Source organism: Mustelus asterias, chromosome 5 (assembly GCF_964213995.1).
Source record: "Mustelus asterias chromosome 5, sMusAst1.hap1.1, whole genome shotgun sequence".
Lineage (NCBI taxonomy): Eukaryota > Metazoa > Chordata > Chondrichthyes > Carcharhiniformes > Triakidae > Mustelus > Mustelus asterias.
Window position 1 is genome coordinate 26,776,652 of NC_135805.1, and position 9,900 is coordinate 26,786,551.

Sequence of the window (9,900 nt, forward strand, 5' to 3'; positions counted from 1 at the left end):
GCAGTTACAACTAAAAGAACAAGAATGTCACCTGTGACAGTCAGGCCCAGAGCTGTGCCACAGTGCTGGCTCAGGCTGCACATGGGGCAGCTACTGCTCAATGGGGGAGATTCACTCACAAGATGCTGCAAAGAAGTGAAAGGCTTTGAGTGCGAGAGAACTAACCTCCTGTCCCTGAGGAACTGCTCTCTCCAGGCCTCAAAATCCCCGGCCTCGGTTACTGACCTCTCCCCCAGCTCCGGGCCTCAAAATCCCCGAGCTCGGTTACTGACGTCCCCCCCCAGCTCCGGGCCTCAAAATCCCCGGGCTCGGTTACTGAGCTTCCCCCAGCCCCGGACCTCAGTCCCCGGTTACTGACCTCTCCTCAGGCTCAGGCCCAGGCTCCTGGCCGCCGCCGCTGCTGCCATGTCTCCCTCTCCCCGCTGCCGGGTTTGATGATTTGAAGCTGCCTGCAGCCGCTTTCCGGGACAGCCCCTGTGTGTGTGGAGACCTTAAAGGCTCCCTGTCAATGAATAAATGTCTGGCAGCTTTTATTGATCAGGGACCTTTCTTATTTCCCGGAATTATTTATTTTTATTTCACTCCGGGAACAGACCAGCTCCTGTCAGTAAAGGCAAATTACTGCGGACGCTTGGAATCTGAAACTAAAACAGAAATTACTGGAGAAACTCAGCGGGCGAGTTTTTACGGCCTCGCTCGGGGCGAGACTGGAAAATCCCGCCCGAGGTCAACGGAGATTTCCGTTGTCAGATCTCTGCCCCGTGTCGATTTCGCGGCGGGCGAGGTGGTAGAGTTCCGGCCACCGGGTCCGACAACTTCTCTAGAGAGATTAGAGTTAATGGGTGGGATTTTCCAGCCACGCTCGCCCACATGCTGGAAAATCCTGCCCGAAGTCAACGGAGATTCCCGTTCTCGAACTCTCGACCGCGCCGATTACGTGGTGGACAAGGTCGTAGAGTACCAGCCAGCGGGTCTGACAGCATCTGCGGAAGAGAATAGAGTTAACAGGAAGGATTTTCCGGTCATGCTCGCCAACCAACTGGAAAATACCACCCAAGGTCAACGGACATTGGCATAGTCCGCTCCCCACTCACTACGATTCCCATGGCGTGCAGAATGGTAAAATTTCGCTCAATGTTTCGAGTCGGGATGACCCTTCCTATTCTCTCTTTGCAGATGCTGTCAGATCTGCTGCTGTTTTTGTTTTACTTCCTGTTGGTGTTTATTCTACACGATATCTGTATTTATAGAATCATAAAGTATTTTCGACAACACACTATTAAATGTTTGACATGTATTAAATGTTTTCAATTTATTCACGGGGTCATGATTAGTGGACAAACCCGAGTTCAATCTTGCAGCCCACTGAAATGAAGGTGGGCCACTCACGCAGCCCATTCACTAGACTAAGTTGCCCATCAGTGCCCCACAGCATTGGTAGCACACCTGTCATCTAGGGATGGACACTCGGCCTATCTGGTCACTGTTGCTGCTGAAAGCTGCCTTGCAGATCATAGAATCTTTGCAGTGCAGAAGGAGGCCATTCGGCCAATTGAGTCTGCACTGACCACAATCCCACCCAGGCCCAGCCCTGTAGCCCCACATATTTACCCCGCTAATCCCTCTAATTTATGCATCCCGGGACACTAAGGGGCAATTTAGCATGGCCAATGCACCTAACTCGCACATCTTTGGACTGTGGGAGGAAACCGGAGCACACGGAGGAAACCCATGCACACACGGGAGGATGTGCAAACTCCACGCAGACAGTGATCTAAGCTGGGAATCAAACAAAAGTCCCTGGAGCTGTGAGGCAGCAGTGCTAACCACTGTGCCACTGTGCCGCCCTGAAATATTTCCCCTCCATAAGGATATACTGCCGTTGGTGCTCTTTTGTTACAGACAAGATTTGTATGGTCCATTTCAAGCCATAATCAGGATGTCTGTATTTTTTCTTATTTACTCATGGGATTAGGCCATCACTGGTTAGGCCAGCATTTATTGACCATCCCTAATTGCCCTTCAGAAGGTGGTGGTAAGCTGGGTTTTTTTGCAAGAATATTCTTTCTTCATAAAATATCCAAAAGAACATTACAAACATCTCCAAGTGGTCATCATACAAAGTGCAATAATATTCCAATTCTACTCCCATCTATACAATTCTACTCCCTCCCAATTGAATGGTTTTAGACTGCGACTTTCCCCCATTGCAACTCTGCAGTGCCATCCCAAGCTCTAGTGCATTCCTCCGCACGTAGCCCTGGACCTTGGAATGTGCCAGTCTGCAACACTCGGTTGGGGACAATGCTTTGCACTGGAAGATCAACAAGTTTAAATGGTCCACGATTTAAACAGAGCCACATGTTGTTACAACCATCTTAACAGAGTTTGTGACTACTTTCACCAACTACCATATATTAAGCTGATCTTTCTCTGCATCCTATCTGTAACTGCAACATTATATTCTGAAGCCTCTCCTTTCCTTCTCCCCTATGTACTCTGTGAATGGTATGCTTTGTCTGTATAGCGCGCAAGAAACAATACTTTTTACTGTATACTAATACATGTGACAATAATAAATCAAATCAAATCAATAAAGTATGATCTAATGTTCTCATAATATTCAATATCCTCATGCTTGTACTGAGCGTGACACTCAGTTCAAATCTTTTAAAAGTCCTGAGAGGGCACCTCCGGATGGAAGTGCCTCCATTGCCTTTATCAGCAATGGCAAGCAGAAGGCCTTCTGTGCTAGAGGTCCTCCCATTGGCCCTCCAGCTTCAAGAACTTCCCAGATGTCCTTGGTAAATGTGCCTCCTGGCCATTAATTGGCCGATCACTATTAGTGTCGCTGATCAATATCAGCTGCTTCCAACACAGGGTGCGATTGGGAGCCGCATGTGACCCAAAATCAGGGTCCCCACCCAAAACACAAAATATTACCAGAGTCTTTCTGCAGCCACGACCTTCTGCCCTAAATCTCCCACATATATGAACTTGACCGCTCATTCCCGATTGTTGTGAACCCACTGCTTATCAAATGATAGAATCCCTACAATGCAGAAGGAGGCCATTCGGCTTATCAGATCTGCAATGATTCTCTAAAAAAGCAATTTACCCAGGCCCACCCTCCACCCGACCCTGTAACCCTACACATTTACCACCCCCCCATCCCCCTAACCTACATATCTTGGGACACTAAGGGGCAATTTAGCATGGTCAATCCACCCAACATGCTCATCTTTGGACTGTGAGAGGAAGCCAGAAAACCCACACAGACACGGAGAAAACTCCACACAGGCAGTCACCCAAAGCTAAAATTGAACCCGGGTCCCTGGCGCTGTGAGGCTGTGTTACTGTGCTGCTCATCAAGTGGAGAAAAATTCGCTAAGCTTTGTGACACTATTGTGATTTTTCTGGAAAAATGCTATTTTAATGGGCACAGTAAGAAGTCTCACAACACCAGGTTAAAGTCCAACAGCTTTATTTGGAATCACAAGCTTTCGGAGTGCTGCTCCTTCATCAGATGAGTGGAGGTTAGTTCACAACCTTCACTCACCTGAGGAAGGAGCAGCGCTCCGAAAGCTTGTGATTCCAAATAAACCTATTGGACTTTAACCTGGTGTTGTGAGACTTCTCACTGTGCCCACCCCAGTCCAACACCGGCATCTCCACATCATGACTATTTTAATGAACTTGCATAAAATTACATTATTAAATACAAACATATGAAATTGGAGCAGAAATAGACCAATCAAGCCCCTCCAGCCTGCTCCACCATTCAATCATATCATGGTTTATCTGATTGTGTTTTGAATTCCACATTTCCATCTATTTCCTTTGATACCTTTGCCTAATAAGAATCTATCTACTTCTACCTTAAAAATATTCAATGACCCTACTGATACCAAATTCTAAGGCAGAGATTTTCAAAGTCTCACAACCCTCTGAAAGAAAAGATTCTCCTCATCTCTGCCCTAAAAGGGCAACACCTAATTTTAAAGCAGTGTCCCCTAGTTCTGGAGTCACCCACAGCAGGAAACATCCTTTCCGCAGCCACTTTGTCAAGGTAGCTCAGGATCCTATATACTTCAATCAGTCACCCTCTCTCTTCTAAGCTCCAGCGGAAATAAGTCCAGTCCTTTCCTCATAAGATTACCCGCTCATTCCAGTATCAATCCAGTAAACCTTCTCTGACCCATGCATTTACATCCCTCCTTAACTACGGAGACAAAAACTACACAATATACTAGATGTGCTCTCATCAATACCCTGTATAACTGCAGCATAACATCCTTACTCGTGTATTCAATTCTTCTTGTAATAAGCATTTCATTCCATTAGCTTTCTTAATTATTTGCTGTAACCGCATTCTAACTTTTTGTGACTCATGCATGAGGACACCACGGTGGCACAGTGGTTAGCACTGCTGCCTCACATCACCAGGGACCCAGCTTGGGCGTCTGTGCGGAGTATGCATGTTCCCCAGTGTCTGCGTGGGTTTCCACCAGGTGCTCCGGTTTCCTCCCACAGTCCAAAAGACTTGCTGGTTAAAATGTTAAATTCTCCCTTGGTGTACCCGAACAGAAAGCAGAGTGTGGCGACTGGGGGATTTTCACAGTAACTTCATTGCAGTGTTAATGTAAGCCTACTTGTGACACTAATAAATAAACTTTAATTCAACCAGAGGCAGTTACCAGGAGGAAGCTGGAATCAATGGCAAGTGTATGGAATTTGTGGTGTGGGTTAAAGCAGGTTTGTTCTTTGTACTGTTACAGCGGCATGGTGGCACAGTGGTTAGCACTGCTGCCTTACAGCACCAGGGACCCGGGTTCAATTCCTGGCTTGGGTCACTGTCTGTGCGGAGTCTGCACGTTCTCCCCGTGTCTGCGTGGGTTTCATCCGGGTGCCCCAGTTTCCTCTCACACTCCAAAGATGTGCAGGTTAGGTTGATTGGTCATGCTAAATTGCCCCTTGGTGTCCCAGGATGTGTAGGTTAGAGGGATTTGCAGGATAAATATGTGGGGTTGTGGGATAGGGCCTGGGTGGGATTGTTGTCAGTGCAGACTCGATGGGCTGAATGGCCTCCTGCTGAACTGGAGGGATTCTATGGATTCTTTTAACAGGAAGAAACTGAAGCTCATCCAAGACTGGATGGTGCAGAGCTGATCCTCCTTTAACATGCGCCTTAAAAACAACATTTCTGACCAAGTATTGTGTCATTGCTCCTAATCCTCTTCGCTTTGGTATCCATTTGCTTTTTGCCAATCTGTGGTGAAATGCCTTTGGATATTTCTGTTTGTTTAAGGCCTGATATCAGTGCAAATTTCTTTGTCATTTTATTCTTCGTTCAGGCATTGCACAATGAGGAAGAATAATATTTATAGCCTAAAAAATACATAATTCAGAAAATAACTTCACCTATCTCAGCAAAAATACCTCCCATGTCGGCTTTAAATGGTATTAACAAATCAGACATAAATAATATATAACATAAGTAGCTGATGACAAAGGGTCTGGGAGGGAAGAATAAAGTGACTTGCATCTTAAGCAGGTTTAAAAAGTGGTAGCAAAGTAGTATTTTCAGTGCCAATAAAGAGTGTAATATTTTGGTCTCATGCTAGTTATGTAGCAATCCAACTTTTCAAGGCAACTAGCTTTGGGCAATAAATGATGATCTTGCCAGTGATTTTCACTTCCTGAAAATCAGTTTTTAAACAAATGATCGTGTTTAAGTTGCGGTGGGCCTTTTTATAGACATGAAGAATCAGACAACGGCTAATATTTCTCACATCAGTAATTGACACAGCACCTCCATAGCGGTTTGGAGCCATTGAATACAAAAGCAAAATAGGGGCGGCACGGTGGCACAGTGGTTAGCACTGCTGCCTCACAGCGCCAGGGACCCGGGTTCGATTCCGAGCATGGGTCACTGTCTGTGTGGAGTTTGCACATTCTCCCCATGTCTGCATGGGTTTCTTCCGAGTGCTCCAGTTTCCTTCCACAGTCCAAAGATGTATGGGTTAGGTTGATTGGCCATGCCAAATTGATCCTTAGGGGATTAGCAGGATAAATATGTGGGATTACGGAAATAGGGCCTGGGTGGGATTGTGGTCAGTGCAGACTCGATGGGCCGAATGGCTTCCTTCTGCACTGTAGGGATTCTATGATTAAAGTGAAGAGAGACTGCAGAATACTGCGGTATAGAGGGATCTAGTACATGAATCACAACATTTTAGTCTGCAGGTATAGCAAGTGTTAGAACCCCGGCCAGAAACTCCAAGGTGTTTTATGAGGATAGTCTAGACCCTGTGTTTTACATTTGATTTTGGCATTGGTGAGCATAAGATGTTTCACTCCAGGTATAATTCAAGTGACCCACAAGGGAGATTTTATCAAGCAAAGTTTATGTAAGAACACAGTTAAATATAACAAAAATATTTAGCACAACTTTTACCATTTGCAAGAATCAAGGATAATATAGTATAAACCTTAACAGCTAGCTATCTATGATGTTCCAAGTCAAACAAAACTCAACAAACATACACCTCCCTTCTGGACTTGGCACAAAAAGCAAGTATGCTCGCCTGATGCTGATTTTGCAGCTTTTTAACACCTGCTGTGAATTGGCCTTTTGAATGTTGGATTAAAACTCTGAGACTTCCCAGTCCTAGAACTTTCAGTATGGTGACTCTATGATTCTGTGGGCTCCAGAGAGAGAGAGAGAGAGACAGACAGAAACACACTGCCTTCTTTCAGTAGCTTCCAACAGCAACTAAACCAAAATTAAAACCTTGGACTTTTTTGTGGACCAAAAACTGTCCCCAGGCACCACCTAACCTGTCAATCACTCAGCAATTCCAAAAGGATCATAAAATCCCAGGACACTGCATTAGGCCAGATTAAAAATAAACATGATGTCCATTATATTGCTTCAGTAACAATTAGAGGACTCCGGTTGTAGACAAAGCGGTGCCAATATGAAAGGAGGTGCTTGAAAAAAACCTGCAAAGAAACGTGATTAAAATACACTTCTTAAAGGCATAGTTTCGTCACACAAGGAAGGCAAATGGAATGTTGACCTTTATTGCAAGGAGGCTGGAACATAAAAATTTTGCTTCAACTGTACAGGGAGGGCACCTGGAAGACTATGGTCTCCTGACTTAAGGAAAGATGTACTTGCATTGGAAGCAGTTCAGAGAAGGTTCGCTAGGCTGCTTCCTGGGATGAAAGGACTATTTTATAAGGAAAGGTTGAGCAGGTTGGGCCTATACTCAGTAGAGTTTAGAGAAATGATCTGAGGGGTGTTTGACATGGTAGATGCTGAGAGCATGATTCCTCTCATGGGGGAATCTAGAACTAGGGGAGACACCTTGAAGATAAGTGATCTACCATTTAAAACAGAAATGACGAACGTCGTTAGTCTTTGGTATGCAGAGAGCAATGGAGGCTGGGTCAGCGGGTGTATTCAAGGCTGAGTTAGATAGATTTTTACTTGACAAGGGAGTCAAGGGTTATGAGGGACAGGCAAGAAAGTGTTGAGTGGTAGTCTCAGTGGACTGAATGACCTATTCTTGTTCCTATTTCTTTTGATTTTTATGATCTTATCGAACTCATACCATTGACCAGAAACTCAACTGGACTCACCACATAAACACAGTGGCTACAAGAACAGGTCAGAGGCTAGGAATACTGTGGCGAGTAACTCACCTTCTGATTCCCCAGAGCCTATCCACCATCTACAAGGCACAAGTCAGGAGTGTGACGGAATACTCTCCACTTGCCTGGATGGGTGCAGCTCCAACAACACTCAAGAAGTTTGACACCATCAAAGACAAAGCAGCCCATTTGATTGGCACCACATCTACAAACATCCATTCCCTCCACAACCGACACTCAGTAGCAGCAGTGTGTACTATCTACAAGATGCAGCAATTCACCAAAGATTCTTAGTCAGCACCTTCCAAACCCACGACCACATCCATCTAGAAGATTAAGTAGTCTCACAACACCAGATTAAAGTCCAACAGGTTTATTTGGTATCACAAGCTTTCAGAACGCTGCTCCTTCATCAGGTGAGTGGAGAGTTGAGTTCATAAACATGGCATATATAGATACAGACTCAATTGCAAGATAATGGTTGGAATGCGAGTCTTTACAAGTAATCAAGTCTTTACAGGTACAGACAATGCGAGAGGAGAGAGAGATAAGCACAGGTTAAAGAGGTGTGAATTGTCTAAAGACAGGACAGTTAGTAGGATTTTGCAAGCCCAGGCCAAATGATAGGAGTTATAATTAGTGTGACATGAACCCAAGATTCCAGTTGAGGCCATCCTCATGTGTGTGGAACTTGGCTATCAGTTTCTGCTCGGGAATTCTGCTTTTCTGCGATTCTGCATCCATCTTGAAGGACAAGGGCAGCAGATACATGGGAACACCCCACCTGCAAGTTCCCCTCCAAGTCACTCACCACCCTGACTTGGAAATATATCGCTGTTCCTTCGCAGTCGCTGGGTCAAAATCCTGGAATTCCCTTCCAAACGGCATTGTGGGTCAAACCACAGCACGAGGACTGCAGCGATTCAAGAAGGCAGCTCACCACCACCTTCTCAAAGGGCAACTGGGGATGGGCAATAAATGCTGGTCAGCCAGTGACGCCCATGTCCCAAAAATTAAAAAAAAACACCCATTAGGAAGCAGGTTAACTTTCAATAGATGAAGGAAAGGAACAAACTAACGCACAGTTGGTCCGCAGGCCCTCACTTTGGTTCCTTACACAAGCCATGAACTTCTCCTCACTGCAAAAGTCATCTAGGACTGATAGAAGTACTGAGACTGAGCCAATCCTTTGGTTGCATGAGTTCCACAGTTCCCCTGGGTTAAATCTAGTGTTCAGCTCAGGTACGCGATGGGCCTGGGTGGGATTGTTGTCAGTGCAGGCTCGATGGGCTGAATGGCCTCCTTCCGCATTCTATGATTCTGTGATTCAAATCTGCCAGTGTGCACAGCTTTGTTTTAATTGTAACCAGCAGGCCTCTAAGCATCGCTGACTGATTTAACATGCAGCCACAGGCTAGCACACTCCACTACGCTATGGGCCTTGCGTTGCCATGGAGAATTCACAGACCTTGAGCTGAAAGGTGCTAAGCATGTAGCTTACTCATGTAGCTTTGAGTTTTATTATTCTAAACCTGAATAATTCACCAAGCATTAGAACTTTTCTCAGTTGTAATAAAAAAAAACATTGCTTTAAAACTAATTCAGTTTTCTTTTAATGAAATTGCTCAAGGGCTTTTTAAACGTTGGAGTGTTTTAAGAGTAAACATGATTATTGCTGTTCAAAGATATTCCAGCAAGGAAATTTACATGATTCATGTGAGAGATCATTAAGCTGCAACATCCTACAGATTCTAACTTGAGGATTCTGCGTCTCAAGACCAGTCTCCATAGCACAGTATCATAGAATCACCTAATGCAGAACAGGCCCTTCGGCCCATTGGGTTCACACTGACACATTAGAAACACCTGACCTCCCATCTAAACCCATCTATCAGCATTTGGCCCATAGCCCTGAATGTTATGATGTGTCAAGTATTCATCCAGATGCTTTTTAAAGGATGTGAGGCAACCCGCCTCCACCACTCTCCCAGGCAGCGCATTCCAGACCATCACCACCCTCTGGGTAAAAATGTTTTTCCTCATATCCCCTCTAAACCTCCTGTCCCTCACCTTGACCCTAGGTCACCTCACAATTTACCCTTCAACTAATGGGAACAGCTGCTCCTTATCCATACTGTCCATGCCCCTCATAATCTTGAACATCTCAATCAAGCCGCCCCTCAGTCTTCTCTGCTCTAACGAAAACAATCCAAGCCTATCCAACCTCTCTTCATAACTTAA

General features: G+C 45.2%; 1 protein-coding gene across 1 annotated transcript in view; it reads right to left on the reverse strand.

Moving 5' to 3' along the window:
• mrps5 (mitochondrial ribosomal protein S5) overlaps window positions 1–629 on the reverse strand; it is a 156,217-nt gene extending 155,588 nt beyond the window's left edge. The window contains exon 1 of the mRNA XM_078212306.1: window positions 359–629. Within this exon, the coding sequence (XP_078068432.1) occupies window positions 359–407 (49 nt within the window). The 5' untranslated portion in view covers window positions 408–629. The remainder of the gene's footprint in view (window positions 1–358) is intronic.
• Between the last annotated feature and the right edge of the window lie 9,271 nt (window positions 630–9,900).